Genomic DNA, 17,658 nt, shown 5'->3' with positions numbered 1-17,658 from the left:
TGGTGCATGTCGCATATAGTACAGCTGTGGTGCATGTCGCATATAGTACAGCTGTTGTTAACTCGGTATGCATGTCGATCATAGTACAGCTGTGGTGCATGTCGCATATAGTACAACTGTTGTTAACTCGGTATGCATGTCGCAAATAATACAGCTGTGGTGCATGTCGCATATAGTACAGCTGTTGTTAACTCGGTATGCATGTCGCATATAGTACAGCTGTTGTTAACTCGGTATGCATGTCGCATATAGTACAACCGGAGTTAGCATAGACTAGTGGTGTAGCACCATTTAGTAGTAAGCACAAGAGTGATTCTTCCGTTTGTTTGGATTTTGGTTACCAGAGCAACAGGACAGATTCTGTAAAGCGCCTACACATTCGTCTGCTTCAAATGGGCTCACAGGTTCAAACAAGACCACGGGTGAAAACTCTAGCGGTCACATCACTGAAGATGGGCAAGTTGGGGTTTTTGATAAGAAAGTAAGTGATAGAAATTCGATGTTGTCTGGTGATGTGTATCAGAATGGTCAAGAAAACAGAGAAGAGTCTGAAAATGTGACACAAGAAAGACAATCAAGTTCAAACCAAAAACAGACCCAAGAAGAAAACATTACAGCACAATCGAGAGTTAACAGTAATCAGAAAGACGTAAAGGATATGGAACCTGCGTCAATTGAGAAAGACGTAAAGGATATGGAACCTGCGTCAACTGAGAAAGACGTAACGGATATGGAACCTGCGTCAACTGAGAAAGACGTAAAGGATATGGAACCTGCGTCAATTCAAAAAGACTTAAATGTTAAGGAATTTGCGTCAATTCAAAAAGACTTAAACGACGTGGAACCTACATCAAATCAAAGAGATGTAAATGACACTACATCAGGTATCACCTTACAACAGGCTGATGAATCTAACTCTGATGAGCCAAATAGTAGGTACACAACTAGTCACCAGCAGGACCAACAAGCACGTGCAGTAGGTGGCACACAGGAACCAGGAAACACACCAAGACGCAGTACATCAGCCACCATGTTACAGCAGGCCGATCAACTGAAATGTAATGACGAAACTGAACATTACACACCCAGTGACCAGAGACAGTGTGGAACAAGTGAAGTAACTGACACAAATGACGCAAAGCGTAAAAAATCTGAAGAGAGTACGACCAGATCAGAAGTTTTCAGCGAGGCTAACTTTTTTGACGATAAAGATGAGAAAGAGGTTTTCGATGAAGTAGTAGAGGGAAGAGAGAGATACAGTGATGGTTCCTCTGACGACGACGACTCATCCTTCATAAGTGTTTCGTTAAAGCTAGACGATGACACGGACTCTGACGACAATGGTGTGCCAAATGAAAAGGATACTGAACAAGAACGAGAAAACAAACAGACAAATAACAACAGTAATAAGAACAATGATGAAATCTTAAATCCCGAAAATGGAATCATAAAGGATAGAAAGACATCACCCAAAGCAAGGTTTACGAACTCAGATGAACTGGTCGACGAATCGATTAATAATGGTGAAAAGGTTTGCGATAAATCATTTGTGGAAGTAACAAAAAGGACAAGCCAAACTGAATTAGAATCTCCTAAACAAAACTCAGAAGTAAACAGATTGTTTGCAAACACTATCACTGAAGATTCAGAACCTGGCGCGTCTGATTCAGATAACACATACTGCAAATCTGTGGACTATGATGCGCAAACGCTGGAACAGATAGATGAGATAAGTGAACTTGAGGCTATTACAGAAGAATCTACAGATATTTCATCCCACACGAGAAATAACATGAATCCAGATGAAGAAAGCCATAACCAAAACGAAATCAGTGCTACAGTAGATAATAGTAGAACTGAATTTGCCGAATACAGTGCACATATGTTGGAAGAATCGTCAAATACAGAAAAAATACAGAGTGATAAAGAGCATACATCGCAGACTGTGGAGTCACCACGGAAGGATGTAGATGATGAAGTCTGCGACAAAGAAAAGCATAGGCACGAGTCAAACTCTTCTACTAAAGCAAAACCAACCTCACCACAAAGTGACCCTCTTTTCGTTCCTGGTGACTGCAATGCCTACCAGTCAGGCGAGACTAAGCCTTGTGGACTTTCTGAGGATGAAACATTTCTACCTGTTGAAAGCGGGCCACCTCCAGAATCCACAGCATATGACACACCGGTCCCAGTTGAGCCGTCCGCTGATAGCAAAGAAAATCACAGCACGGCTGATTCAAACGAATTTTACATGCCTAGACCACAACCACCACTACCCACTAACCAAATGTATACTAACCGTTACACTTACAGGTCATATGTTGCACCAACTGAAAATTATTCTGATGCAGAAATAACATCACTTCCACAATCTCCACACAATACTAACAAATCAGAAATAGAAGTGTTGCCAGTTTCACATTCTTCACCTGGTATTAACCAATCAGAAAGAGATGTAATGCATAGTCCACCTAACACAAACCAGTCAGAAATAGGGGTAAGGCCAGTTCCAAGCTCTCCATCCGATTCTAAGTCAGAGAAAGATGTAATGCTAATATCACGAAAATCCACCAATAATAGCCAGTCAAAAATAGAAGTTATGCCAATTATACATTCTCCACCCAGTACTAATCATGATGAAATGGACACAAAATTACATAACAATAATGATATACCAAATTCTCAATCCCCAAACAGTACCAACCATCAACAAATGGACACAATATCCACACTACACGATCAGTCCAATACTAACGAATCTGAGCAAAACGATAATACTGTTGCTAGAAATTACACAGAATTTATATTACCCCGACCACTAGCCCCAAGATCAACTACTTACTCCCAGTCTCAACCTATTTGGAGTCGGTCATATGATGACATCTTTGAACAGAACAACAGGTCCATAGGTGTTCATTCAGAGGTTGTATCAGAGACCATTGTCTCCGAAATGGCGACCAGTACTCCATATACTCGTCCAGAAGAAGGCAGTGGTAATCATACAACCTCTGGGTTTGTATCAGACAGCCTGTCACAAATGGCCACAGCTGGACCATATGGCGACTGTGCTGGCAATGATCAGAACAGGCCACAAGGTGAAGAAGATGTAAACATTATTCCAAGACCTCAACCACCAATGTCTACCCAAGTGATGCGACACTATCACTCTGATTCTAGTTCATCGATCAGAGTTAATGAGTCTGATGTCGATAAGGTAGGTTCAGAATACCCAGAGGTTGAAGGCAAGACATCGGTTCCTGGACAGGTAGAAAATTCAGAAAATTATGAATCACATGTACTTTCAGATAGAGACACAACAGGCGGTGAATCGATGGAGATGTCGAGAGATGCACCATACGGTGCTGATCTCGAGACTCAGAAAGATATGGATACTGACAGCAATATCACGGGCCCAGCAGCCACCAGTAGCAGGATAGACATTAGACCGAATGCTGGGGTTAAAAAATCCAAAGGTAAACCAGAGTCGGATCGCAAATCTGTCACGTCCTCTTCTAGCACTAGAGGACAGGCTAGGAAGACGAAAAAACAACCACCCGGTAGCCAACAGAAGCGAAGACGCACACCAAGTACTGAGGGCGACAGAAAGTCTATCAAATCCAATGCAAGTAATCAGAGGGTAGCTGGTAGGACGCGTAGTATTACTAGCATATCGTCACAAAAGAAAAGAAACATCTCCGCAGAAAGAGGGGGTAAAACGCCTTCTATAAAATCTAAGAAGGAAGACAAGGCTCTTTCTATAAAATCGGTACAGTCGAAGACTTCTGTAAAAGATGTTCCAGGCAATACTAAGTCTTCTATCGATGTTGGTGAGAGTAAGAAACATGCAGTTGAGGAACCGATGATAAACGTAAAAGTAGAAAAAACAGCTGAGAATGAGGGAGTTGACGATGAACCAGAGACGGTGAAAATTGAGGATACACCAAAAGTAAAATTAGAGGATGAACCCAAAGCTGAGCTTGACAGTACACATGATGAATCCTTTGCTAGTTCGACCATGTCAAAATACTCTGACGAAAAGGACACTACTGGTAAAGAGGAAACAGAAGAGCTGCTGGAGGTAGCTCCAGCATTCAAGCCACCTGTAAGTGAGAGTGATGAAGTAGAAGACGAAGAAGAAGAATCTGAGGGAGAAGAAAGTGAAACAACAAAGGAGGAAATTCCTAAACCTAAAGAGGAAACAGAAGCAGAAACAGAAGCAGGAACAGAAGCAGAAACCGCAGAAGAAGAAGCAGAAGAAGAAGTGGATGAGAAAAAACTGGAACTGGAGCATGAAGAGAAAGACCAACCGACTAAAGAGCCAGTTACAGTGAAAACTCAGAAGCACGTGACGACGATTGTTGAACCTCAGCGCAGCAGTCGAATGAGCAGTCGAATGAGTAGAGGTTCCGAGTACAGCAGTTCGTTACGGAATCGCCGGGGACTGTACGACGCCTCGCGGACTTCAACGCGGACGTCGAGTAGGCCAAGAACAACAACTACAATGGGTAAAGATGATTATAAATACCTGTGTTTTAGTTGGGGGGGGGGGGGGGGGGATTGTTGTTGGGGTTTGTTGTTGGGTTTTTTTTTGGGGGGGGGGTTGGGAGGGTGTTCATTTGTATTGGAAGATTTGTGAAAGATTCAATGTTCTTTTACAACAGTTATTAAGACATTTAATAATAAATAAATATTATCATGATTTTTATTATTATTATAGACGCAAGTCACCAAACGTCCATTGTAACGGATTGCTATGAATTATTAATAAAATATTAAGTTATATCTGATAAATATTTGTGTGAGAAAAAATAAAATAAAATTCAAGATGGCATAATCGTTGGTTTGTATTAACATGACATTAATGTAACATTGTTTTAAGAATTTATTAAATAAACACAAAATATCAACAGCCTAATTACATGTAAATTGTCTATATTAGCATTGTTTATATAGTTTCAGATTTTATGGTACTAAAAAGGACTTGTTTATTTCAGATGTCAGAATGTGAATTCTTTATGTGCGCCAAATATATCTAGCGTACCGCGTGGTTAAAGTTTGTTTGTTCATTCAGCTGATTCGAGAACGGAAATACCGAATTAATCACCTTGTGCGATATCTTCCAACTATTTTAGCTTGATTCTTAATCTTGTTTTCTAAGTATATATCATTTCGGTTTGCTCAGGTTGCTTTCTGCTTAGCTATTTCATATACATCATTTTCTGTTTACTAACATTCTAACTTATGGATTGTGGTTTTGCTCTTTTTAATAACTAATGAACAATTCATGTCCGTTTGTCTGTGATGCATTTAGTGTATGCATTTTTATATGTTGATTTTCAGAAACATATTATGTAGTTTTATGTGCATTTATCAAATGATGTCAATTACTACATGGTTTTACATAGGTCTTAGGGCCTTGCCTCGTCAAAACGAAACAAAAACAAAACAAAACAAATAAAACAAAATGGTACTGGGGTGGGGGTGGGGGGGACAGTAAAAAAGGAAATGGGATAAAATAATATAGGCTGTTCTCGAGCTAAACAAAGAGGTAATTTTCAAACTAACATGGGCACTGTATTATGTTATTGAGGAGCTGTGATACCCCGCATGACTTCATTCGTCCTTGTCTTGTACTGCTGTAATTAAAGATAAATTAATCGGGAAGTGTATTTAGTTCAGATACACTCGGTAACTTTGTCAAATGTTCATATTAGTAAACGCAGCGTTTTTTTAGCGTTTTATTCCCTTCCTAGGTAGACCGAGAACGTTTCATTCACCACTTGTAAATGCTATATGATTTGTTTGTTATATAAACTACTAAACTTTTGCTAGGGATATATCAAATATACGTCACGATAAATATAAACACATGTTAAATTTGTGCAACACGTGATCAATGAGACTATGCAGTTTGGATGTTTCATACGTCATCTTAGTAATGCATGACTACAGTTAGATCCACCGAACACGATAAACACAGACATATATGTTTCCAGATATCCCTAGCGACAGTTGAGTAGCATGTTACAGGGCGTAGTGTGTCCTGCACCTAGGGGCTTCCAATTTGAACCTAGCGGACCATGTTGTCTACATTTCCCCAAATATTGCACTGTAAAAATTGTTTTAGTCTCAGGGGGGGGGGGGGGGGGGGGGGTAATTTCTTGATCCAGTAGCATCAGCGATGGCTTATATATATTCTGTCAAAAAAAGAAACGTATAGGTGATAGGGAAAGAAGAAAAGTGTTTGATTTTACAAAATATCGGGTTTTTTTTTACAATGTTGCTGAATGACCATGTTTGTTAATGTTCCTGGAATGGGACAGCATGCCCAAATGCACCCGAAAATAAATTTAACGCACGTTGTGCGACAATTGCAGGAAATCGGCGTGAAATTGTCAGATTTTGACGAAAGAAAGAAAGAAATGTTTTATTTAACGACGCACTCAACACATTTTATTCACGGTTATATGGCGTCAGACATATGGTTAAGGACTACACAGATATATAGAGAGGAAACCCGCTGTCGCCACTACATGGGCTACTCTTTTCGATTAGCAGCAAGGGATCTTTTAGTTGCGCATCCCACAGGTAGGATAGCACAAACCATGGCCTTTGTTGAACCAGTTATGGATCACTGGTCGGTGCAAGTGGTTTACACCTACCCATTGAGCCTTGCTTTGGTTTGGAGTCGGTATCTGGATTAAAAATCCCATGCCTCGACTGGGATCCGAACCCAGCACCTACCAGCCTGTAGACCGATGGCCTAACCACTACGCCACCGAGGCCGGTCAGATTTTGACGAATGCACGTGGAACTCGGGGAGAAGATTGGGGTAGTGGTGGGTATTTAAAGCTGCAATGCTCGCAATGATGCCTTATTTCCATTTCGACGTAGACGAGTTACAAGATGCCAAGACTAAGCCTGCCGAATCGAAACATTGCAATAGGCCGCCTCCAGTTAGGTGAATCGCAGTCAGCAGTCGCACGCCACATGAACGTCCATCAGAGCACCATTTCAAATCTCTGGGACAGGTACCAACAGTTTCAGTCAGCCGAAGACCGGCCCAGAAGTGGAAGACCTCGCATAACAACTGCAGCACAAGATCGCTACATCCGGGTTCTGCACTTGCGTCATCGAACTGCCACAGCAACGAATACTGCTGGACGCATACCTGGCTGGGTGTCAACACAAACCATTCGGAACCGACTTCGAGAACTGGTTTACGGGCTAGGAGACCGTACGTTGGCCCCGTCCTGCGACGTCAACATCGACATTTACGTGTTCGCTGGTGCACGAATGTACAGGGGTTGAACTTGGGAAACTGGCGGCGAGTATGGTTCAGCGACGAGTCACGTTTCCTTCTACAGCGATGTGATGGATGACAACGTGTTTACAGACGCCGCAATGAACGTTTTGCCAACAACCGCGTCGCCCAAGTTGACAGATTCGGTGGAGGGAGTGTCATGATGTGGGGAGCCATCTCATACACCGGCAGAAGTGAACTTGTGTTCGTACAAGGCAACCTGACAGCTGTACGCTACCGTGATGAAATTCTTCGCCGTCACATGCTTCCCATTTTGGGGTGGTGGCAGGATATTCATATTTACAAAATAGACTTAACTGCAACCTTTAACCAAAAATATTCACTAGCTGTCGGGCATGGCAATAGTTGTTATTTACTAGCCCAACACTGAATATCATTTGCCATGGGAGTGGGCCTACCATAATCTAGAAGACCTGCATATGTATATTTTTTAAATACCTTGATGAACCTGAAAAAGAACTGACAGACAATCCATATAATTAAATATTAAACAAATGTGCCATTTCGTTCCCTTCTGAGCTGTGCGCTCTTTTTGGCTACTGATATTCTAGCTTTGACTTGTTTATTTTAAAGCCGCTGTATGTCATATAGTTTTAATATTTATGAGCATTTAAACAACTTTAGTTTGTTTTCACGTGAAGTTTAGTTCTTCGATTTCCTTTACTATAAATCTGATTTACAATCGCCCGTATGTTAGAGGCTGGTAGCTATTTGTATCCCTTTACTTCTGATTGTCTCCGCTGCATTACATTTATCACAAATAGCGTCAAGTAACTATGGCGACAAATACAATGAATTAAGATATTGATAGAGAGATGAATAGATCTTGCCATATATGTATTATTAGAGAGATTATTTTTGAGAGGATTTTCTCCATGTAGTTGACTCTAAATCAAGTTCTATTATACAATATGTTCTAGTGTACATAATTCTGGACTAATTGTTTAATAAGATAATGACTTATTGGTAGTAATCTCTGCTCTCATGTATTAAATCAATATTTCCGTATGGATTAGTTAAGTCTTTAATAGGTGTATGTTTAGCTGCGCGTTGTGGCGGAGCAATTTCTAATAACGATTTAAGGCCTACAGTCAAGGTTAACGTGTATTGTGAATACGTTTGGGAGAATCTAATCGAGTTCATTTTAAAACACATTGTGGCTGTGAGGTGGGCCAATTGTAGTAGTTTGGCATTTGTCTAGACAATGAGAGAAGAAACCCACTGCCATCTCATAGGTTATTTTATTTTTGATTTGCAACAAGGAGTTTTGTCTAACAGAACAGTATATTGCACGGCATCTAGAGGGCTATGTGAATGAAATTCATTTTAAGCGCTACGTTTTAATGTCTAACCCGAGACTCGAACCCATAGTGCTGACACAGTGCACCGTTACTTGGCAGAATGTACTCATCATCAAAGAAACGTGTGTCTTAAACATTATGTAAACTATATTAATTGAAATTATTTTTTTCAGAATGAACAAAAATTAGACTACTCTTTCGAAATGACACATTTGTTATTAAAATTTATTATGCTTGCGATTGTGATTGTAACGAATTATTTCAGTGGATCCAACTATTTAATACCGTATTGTGGTATATGATACATCAGTCCAGGAATATTAATACCTTATTGTGGTGTATCATACATCAGTCCAGGAATATTAATACCTTATTGTGGTGTATGATACATCAGTCCAGGAATATTAATATCTTATTGTGGTGTATGATACATCAGTCGAGGAATATTAGTTAGAATAAGGGGATACATGTTGTTCCTGTGTTCCTGGGGTTTATGGATCATACGATATAACGCACCTCACCGGTTTGCTATAGTCAAAGCAAATAGAACATCTTCCTTTTCTTGTAACTAATGTTGAACGTTCGCCCACTTAAATCACCGGTTAGAGACCAATATTAGGTCGGCGATATACCACAAGTCGCACCGTTAAAACAGTTCGTAACGTTAATAGTGTCACGTGTTGTTTGGTTGGGAGGTTGTTCGGTTGTAGGTTGTTGTTGGGGGATTGGGTTGTGGATTCTCTTGGGGGAGGAGTTACGTTTTCTTGCGAGTATGTTTTTGGTGGTGAGGGATAAAGGTCGAACTATTTACCACAAACATGTTGAGTTCCCTATTCCGCCCTCTCAGACCCGCGTCATTCGCCTGTGTATCCACTATTAGCCTATAGTCAGGGGCGTAATGTTTACAGTTTCTCTGGAAACCCATATGAATAGCCTAATGTTGTATTGTACAAATAGTTTTAGTTTAACCCCCATCCCAATGCTTTCATCCCAACTACATTGCACTTGAAATGTTATCAACAACATATTATGTGCATTCATTTAAAACCAGGTTTTAAATTGTATGCTTTTAAAATTGTATGCTTTTAAAATTATATGCTTTTAAAATTGTATTATTATTTATTTTAGATTATTTTGCTCCAAGCTTCTTACATGTATATTATTTTAATTCGTGATTTCCTTTTTGGCTTCATGTATTGTATCTTTATTTACACACACACACACACACACACACACACACACACACACACACACAGAGAGAGCGAGAGAGAGAGAGAGAGAGAGAGAGAGAGAGAGAGAGAGAGAGAGAGAGAGAGAGAGAGCGACACACACACACGCACGTACATACACACACACCACACATACACCACACACACACACACAGAGCGAGAGAGAGATAGAGAGACACACACACACGCACGTACACACGTACACACACACACACACACACACACGTACACACACACACACACGTACACACACAGACACACACGTACACATACGTACACACACACACACGTACACACACACACACACGTACACACACACACACACGTACACACACACACACACACACACACACACGTACACACACACACACACACACACACACGTATACATATGTTTTATTACTTTTTATTTTATTTTGCATGTATCCTTATCTTTTTTCTTACACGTTCTGTGTGTTTTGTTTTCACACCCACTTGTGGTTTTGTCGTTTGCTAAGCAGAAAACAAACCAAAGGAGAAAGCGAAAAAGACAAAGAAATCGAAAAAAGTGAAACCTGACTGGGATAACACGGTCAAGGACGGTAAGAGATGACCAGCCGTCTTCTCGTTTACAAAATAAATTAAACTTTTAAAAACATTTTCACGCGGGCCTGTCTGTCACACCTTGGTGCTTAAATAAGGAAGAACACTCTCCTCCCCACCTCCCCCTCCCCCCCCCCCCCCAATTTTTTTTTAATAATAATAATACCAAAAAACAATTAATAATAATAATAATAATAATAAATAAATAAATAAATAAGAAGACAAAACACAACCCAACAACAACAAACAAAGAAAATGACAAACAACCAAGTTAAAGGTGTTTAGAGAAGAATTGAAATTGTATTTATTTGTTTATCGTGCGGAAGGAAATATAGTTCAGTTTAGGTCCGAAAGGATCCTACCGTTCTGGGTTATTAATTTTGTAAATATTATTTGCAATTTTAACCAATATTTTCATTTAAAAATATTAAATAAAAGTTAATTTAACAGTCACATAATTTGTTATAATGGATTAAGTTGGAGAATGCACTCAGAAGTGAGTGAGAGAGAGAGAGAGAGAGAGAGAGAGAGAGAGAGAGAGAGAGAGAGAGAGAGAGAGAGAGAGAGAGAGAGAGAGACACTGGTTAGTGTAGTTTTAATTTTGTTTTTCTATTTTAATTTCTTTTTTTTTCTTTTTTTTTGTTTTGATCTATTTATTCTATCTGAAATCTTCGCATTAATTCATTAGTGAATAACCTACATAATAATCTAGTAATTTAACCCTTTTGATGATAAAACAGAAAGTTTATTAAGATTTGAAGTATTTGTATCAATTATTATCTTTTAATACATTTTAGATTCGCCAGATGGCAGAACAAAACAGAAGGAATTCTTTAAAGAGGAACTTCGACGATTGGAAGAAAGTCTTAAACGAGAAAAGTCCAAAATCCATCGCCCTCCAATGTAAGGTGGTTGTTTGCATTACGTTTAAAATACATATATATTATTCTCTAAAGAAAATCTGTTTAAAATGTCGTGTAATTAAACATTCAAGGTTTTATCGACTTATACAAAACTACGCAAGCGGACAGAACATCATTTAGTAAAACTGAACAATCGTATAAACCGTAGCGGACAGAACATCATTTAGTGAAACTGAACAATCGTATAAACCGTAGCATTAATGAGTCTTAAGTAAAGGGTTATATCAGTGTCATCATGACGGCACATTTGAGTATGAGTGGCGATAACCCAACTTTTTAAGAGTGGCGATAACCCTTTTTAGAGTGGCGATAACCCAACTTTTTAAGAGTGGCGATAACCCTTTTTAGAGTGGCGATAACTCAACTTTTTAAGAGTGACGATAACGCTTTTTAGAATGGCAGAAAGACTATTTAGTGATTATAGCACCACAACCGGCTAGTGCCTGCAGGCGCGAATACAGGGAATTGTGTAGGGGGTCTAAACCGTTTGGAGAAAAGTATTTCGGTGGGGGTCGCATCATGTTCCCGGAAAATACATAGAACCATGTAACCAGTTGTTTTGCCATGTTTTTTATTGCACGAATTTATAGTGCGCAAGTATATTATACCATGAGACCGGAAGGAAGGAATTATTTTATTTAACGACGCACTCAACACATTTTATTTACGGTTATATGGCCTCAGGCATATGGTTAAGGACCACACAGATATTGAGAGAAGAAACCCGCTGTCGCCACTTCATGGGCTACCCTTTTCGATTAGCAGCAAGGGATATTTTATTTGCACCATCCCACAGACATGATAGTACATACCACGGCCTTTGATATACCAGTCATGGTGCACTGGCTGGAACGAGAAATAGCCCAATGGGTCCACCGACCGGGATCGATCTCAAACCGACTGCGCATCAAGCGCTTTACCACTGGGCTAAGGCTCTCCCGAGTGGTATGTACATCTTGCGCACTATAAACGAGTGCAATAAATAACATGACAAAACAACTGGTATGTGGTACTGTATTTATTACATACCACTTTTCTATATTATCATTAACAAAAGTTTAATTAAATGAGGGGCAGGGCGTAGCCCAGTGGTAAAGCGTTCGCTTGGTGCGCGGTCGGTCTAGGATCGATCCCCGTCGCTGGACCCATTGGGCTATTTCTCGTTCCAGCCAGTGCTCCACAACTGGTATTACAATGGCCGTGGTATGTAGTATCCTGTCTGTGGGATGGTGCATATAAAAGATCCCTTGCTGCTGATCAAAAAGAGTAGCCCATTAAGTGGCAACAGCAGGTTTCCTCTCTCAATATCTGTGTGGTCCTTAACCATATGTCTGACGCCATATAACCGTAAATAAAAGGTGTTGAGTGCGTCGTTAAGTAAAACATGTCTTTCTTTTAATTAAATGACACAACTTACTTCGTCTGGAAAGTTGGTTGAATTTTATGGAATTGACGAAACGCTGAGCATCCTGGCTAGGAACATGGCGTCATTCCTGGCTAGGGACAAGACGTCATTCGGGTGAACACGTAATACGCATGCCAGACTTTGTATCACACATATGTTCCATAAAATATGGTTTTTATTGCACGGTCAGTTTGGGGTCATAGGATCGAATGTCCTCAGTAGACCGATTGTGTTTTTTTCACGTCCAAACCAGTACTACACAACTGGTATATCAAATGTCGCGGTATGTTCTGTCCTGTCTATGGGAAGGTACAAATAAAACACCACTTGCTGCTAACGGAAAAATGTAGCAGGTTTTCTCCGACTGTTGGAATTACCAAATGGTTAACATTGAGTAAACCAATGATTTATTAATCAATGTGTTCTAGTGGTGTCGTTAAACAAAACACACTTTAACTTTTGTTTATTACAGAAAGAAGTATATACCTTACACGTTTAACAACTTAGATCCATACTTCAACGTCCACGCAGCTAAATATCTGATTGAATTGGTGAGTATTTTACAGATCACATTTAAGCAAACGTACTACGGCGACACTGCATAATTGACGTATGCATTCATAGGCATCAAACAAAAACATTTCAATATTTCAATAATAACTTTACATAGAAAAAAGTGCAGCGTCCAGAAAAGGGAAAGAAAAACAAACCCCGTTAAGCACTAGTTTATTTTTGTGTAAGGATATATAAAATGGTGTCATTCAAGTTTGATATCATTTCCATTACAAAAAGACACCGTGTCACGTATTCTTACGTGATTTGAATATCGAGTAATGGCTGACTGGAATTAAAGTTGCATATACAGTAAACAAAAACACGTTGTATTAAACTTGAGATTATATGAGATAGCAAATACTACATGAGTGGCCGTTATATGCCATTTATCTTACAACGAGTTGTCTTAAAACGTACCTAACGAGCGAAAGCGAGATGAATACGTTTTTAACAAAGAATTGTAAGATAAATGGTATCTTACGGACACGAATGTTGTATTCTATTTCTTACATATTATCTTGAAAAACCCCCACCGTTTTTAAATAGAGAATAATACATGAGTGACCGTTAGATACCATTTATCTTACGAGTTGTTTTAAAATGTATCTAAAGAGTTGTAAGATAAATGGTATCTGACGGACACGAATATATTATTCTATTTGTTACATATCCTCAAAAACCAGGTTTTAAACACATTTTAACATCTTTTTCGGTTAAAAGTTATTTACAGCCTACGCGTCACAGACAAATAATTGTCAGGTTAACTATACGTCACAGTGTAATCGATTTCGATCGTGCTGGGGTTTTTTTTCATTGGATGTATGGCATTGACGACCTGGTAATCACCTAGGAGCAGCCAGTCGTATGTGTTGAAATTGTTAACACACGTACATGTGTTAAACACGTATGTGTTATCAAAAATAGCGCATGATGTTCTCACCAACGGATGTGTAAGAAAAAGAGATTATTATCTTCGTGTGTTTCGGTATCAGCAATATCATATATTATAAATAAAATAACAGGCCTACAATTTTTATTCCTAATATATAATATTGACGATACCGAAACAATCTGGTATATATAAAATCTAACTATGGTTTAATATGTTTATACGAAATACAGTTTTAAAGGTTAGTTTCCCCTCCCTATGTTATAGCATTGTTTCCTAATACAACATACAGACATAATTATAATTTTTATATCAACGAATAATGATCAACTGGTATTGTCGCCCTGCGTTTTGAGTGTTAAGTTGAATTAATACATTTAAATTTCATTGCCTACGTCATCTCCCTAAGCGTATGTAATTTGTTTTAGATGTTGATGCGTTTTCTCAATTGTAACATCTATTTTGGTGGGTTTTATTTTTTCCACTCTATGTCTGATCTGGGGTGGGTGCGAATGTACCATGGTTCCAACCACTCCGGACAGCAGTGCTAACAACGTTTATGTCGACCCGTTTCAGCCGGAAGAAGTAAGACACGTGTACACGAGTCGAAGTACCGCCCTCGGGCTGTGCGACCCCGTGCAGGACTACAGGATGGATCACTGGGCGAAGGGCATGGAGAAACTTCCCCATGTGTCTAAACCAATCAACAGACACCACGAAATGATGAAAAAAGAGTAAATGTCTACTTTAACTTTCATGTGTTAAAATATCGACAATTAACGTAACTTTTCCCTATCAATATATCCCATTATAAAGGTTTTCGCAACGTTGCATAATGTACATACATGTGTGAGTGTGTGTTTGCGCGCGCGCGTGCGCATGTGTGTGTGTGTGTGTAAATTTCTTTTTTCTTTTTTTTTTCTTTTGGTGTGTGAAAAGTAAAGATTATAACTTGAATTACTTGCCCACAAAATCATAACCAAATAATTTCATTTCATATAAATTTAAATTATTACAAAATCTAATGAGGTTGATTAACAGGTCAATTTTATTTACTTTAGTTCGTATCTTCAACTGGCTACTATTTTGATGGGAAACCAATGAAAATGTATGCTTTGTATTTTTTAGCCAAGGTACTTTGAAGAAACAACAGTGTTCATGCAAAGTGTCATCACATTATAATTTTTCATTTCTCAAGTTAATTATGCAAACAAACATATAATTATATGGGATAAGTTAATTTGAAGCTATTTATTACAAATGACATTTACTGGGTGCACGTCGGTGAGAGGAAATAGTAGATTTATTAGTCCAAAAGGTCCAGTCCATAGGACAATTTAAAACTCAAGAAATAAGAGAGAATGTTTATCTGCCCGATTTTTGTGACTTGATACTCGTTTTCTCTATTTTAACATCATATGACCTGCCTATTTCCATGATCATCTGTCTTATGACGCTCAAGAATCCCTTCCTCTCTTTAAGGCTTTTTCCACGTATTTGAATGCAATCAACGCATTCAGTAAGCCCACCCCGTCCTGCTTGAATATTATCTATGACTGCCTTCAAAACAGGTACATTGTCGAAATCGGCCAATAAATAAAGAGGTTAAACAGTCAAACAACCACTATAGGTTATAGGTAAGAAACCTTGAACCGTCAAAAATTTATCCAATCACATATTTTCCTCACACTTCGCTCTCAGTGGTGGTTTCATCATTTATTTATTTGATTGCTTTAAAATAATATGAAGGAAAGTGGGAATGTCCTTAGTTATTTATTGTTATGTATATACATATACCTAAATCTATTCGATTCTATTACAGTTACTTGTGTGTATATTCATTATATTGTATAATGCTGCCTCATAGTGTGTATTGATACAATAAACTTTCCTGAATTGAAATGAATTTAAACCACTTTACAGAAAGAAAATAAAGGAGCGAGAAAGCCGCCACAAGACCCACGAAGGAAGCACGAGACTTCCCAAGTTCCCCGTGGTAACCATGAAAACCGACGACCTGGTTACGAAACAGCTCTTCTATAGCGACGTACCTATGCTGAGGTGAGACAACAACACATTTCTAGTCATCCCATTTAGGGCCCCGCACTAACATTAAATCCATTTTAAAAAGTGACTGATGCCATAACACTTTCAGCATGTTTTCTATGGCACTTTGGAAATTTTGCCGCCTGACTATGTTACGAGCCAAAAGATGACATTTTGGATATTTTATTTAAAAGACTGGGTGAACACCCCCCCCCCCCCCCCCCCCCCCCCACACACACACACACACACACCTGAGCCGTATACTTGTCTGGAAACAACCAGGGATATGCAGAGATTAGGCAGTTTCAGAAAAATGAAGGCACAGTAATATTTTTCCGTTAACAAACAGGTGACTTATAAACTAAGTTTGTTTGTTTATTGTTGTTTTGGGGTTTTTTTATTGTTGTTTTGGGGGGGGGGGGGGGGTTGGGGGTTTGAGGGGTTTGGTTGAACTTCACAGAAAAATGTAGACTAAATATATGAATTGTGATTCAACTACAGTAATACTGTATGCTAAGTTTGATAGTATTTGCTACAGCTGTAACGAAACGATACGTATCCCGACATGTTTATTTAATCATTACGAAATCTATTACATTTATAATGTTACTGCAATGTCCGGAATGTCCCTTTAAGACCGAGAATGAGCACCACAGACCCAGATGTTCATCTTTTTGTTTACAGGAGAGAACTGGAAGAGAAATACAGCGCCAATGCTCAGTCAAAAATAGACGAAGACTTCAAAAGGACACAGGAGGATTTTTACAGAATGGAGTTAGATAGGATGGATGAATATCATCCTAGCAACCGGCCGCTCATGTGTCAAGCCTACTTCGCCTACTTGTCGAACACACCTGGGTCCAGGAAAGCTATTAACGACATTATGAGAGAATACAAGAAAAGTGCCAAAGCATAGACTTTGCTGTCGAATTTCTTTTGCTAGTGGTCAAGCTGAGCAGTTCAAAAGAGCAATACACAGTCCGATTTTGTTGTTTAGCAGTGACTTTTGTGATTTAATTAAAACATATTTTTTTAAATATGAATTACAATTTATAATCAGTCTCTACTTTCCCCACCCGTCTTTCCTAAAGAATAGAACTATTTGTTGGATGTTTTTGTTTGTACAGGATGATCAGAAACAATGTCAGACGTGATCATCAAACATGTAATGGAACAGCAAAACGTCGCGAAGGCGCCATAAACGCAAATGTGAGTCGCGCAAAATAAGAGCTGGGGCAGACGAGAATCCATCACACCCAACCCCGACACACTGCGAATTTATCGAAGCTTTGCACTGGTAAAAATCATGCCCACCCCCTCCAATATGTTTAATATATCAATATTTAAAATCCATTGTATCCGTATTTAAACGGGTTAACCGAGCAACCCAATCACAACCATGTT

At 39.0% G+C, this 17,658-nt stretch overlaps 2 protein-coding genes across 3 annotated transcripts; both read left to right on the top strand.

Annotated features, from left to right (window-relative positions):
• The first annotated feature begins 499 nt into the window (after positions 1-499).
• LOC121377999 (protein starmaker-like) lies at positions 500-3,110 on the top strand. Its single transcript, XM_041506096.1, has 2 exons — positions 500-2,497; positions 2,922-3,110. Exons 1-2 carry the CDS (start codon positions 500-502, stop codon positions 3,108-3,110), a joined length of 2,187 nt encoding a protein of 728 aa, XP_041362030.1.
• A 198-nt stretch (positions 3,111-3,308) lies between these two features.
• LOC121377119 (ABC transporter F family member 4-like) lies at positions 3,309-17,291 on the top strand. Of its 2 annotated transcripts, XM_041505006.1 has the most exons (7): positions 3,309-4,505; positions 10,352-10,435; positions 11,234-11,339; positions 13,237-13,315; positions 14,785-14,942; positions 16,132-16,269; positions 16,939-17,291. In XM_041505006.1, the coding sequence occupies exons 1-7, from the start codon at positions 3,332-3,334 to the stop codon at positions 17,168-17,170; spliced, it is 1,971 nt and encodes a 656-aa protein (XP_041360940.1). In that variant the 5' UTR covers positions 3,309-3,331; the 3' UTR covers positions 17,171-17,291. The 2 variants fall into 2 exon arrangements, with proteins under 2 accessions (XP_041360940.1, XP_041360941.1); XM_041505007.1 differs by lacking the exon at positions 10,352-10,435.
• The last annotated feature ends 367 nt before the right edge of the window (positions 17,292-17,658 follow it).

Source organism: Gigantopelta aegis, chromosome 7 (assembly GCF_016097555.1).
Source record: "Gigantopelta aegis isolate Gae_Host chromosome 7, Gae_host_genome, whole genome shotgun sequence".
In the NCBI taxonomy this organism is placed as follows: domain Eukaryota; kingdom Metazoa; phylum Mollusca; class Gastropoda; order Neomphalida; family Peltospiridae; genus Gigantopelta; species Gigantopelta aegis.
This window is presented reverse-complemented; position numbering and strand designations above follow the sequence as displayed.

Coding starts and splice junctions, on each gene's coding strand:
- LOC121377999 (XM_041506096.1), top strand. CDS start 500: ATGTTGTCTGGTGATGTGTATCAGAATGGTCAAGAAAACAGAGAAGAG. Junction 2,498..2,921: donor CAAACCAGTCAGAAATAGGG/GTAAGGCCAGTT, acceptor GTGTTCATTCAG/AGGTTGTATCAGAGACCATT.
- LOC121377119 (XM_041505006.1), top strand. CDS start 3,332: ATGGAGATGTCGAGAGATGCACCATACGGTGCTGATCTCGAGACTCAG. Junction 4,506..10,351: donor AAGAACAACAACTACAATGG/GTAAAGATGATT, acceptor TCGTTTGCTAAG/CAGAAAACAAACCAAAGGAG. Junction 10,436..11,233: donor GGATAACACGGTCAAGGACG/GTAAGAGATGAC, acceptor AATACATTTTAG/ATTCGCCAGATGGCAGAACA.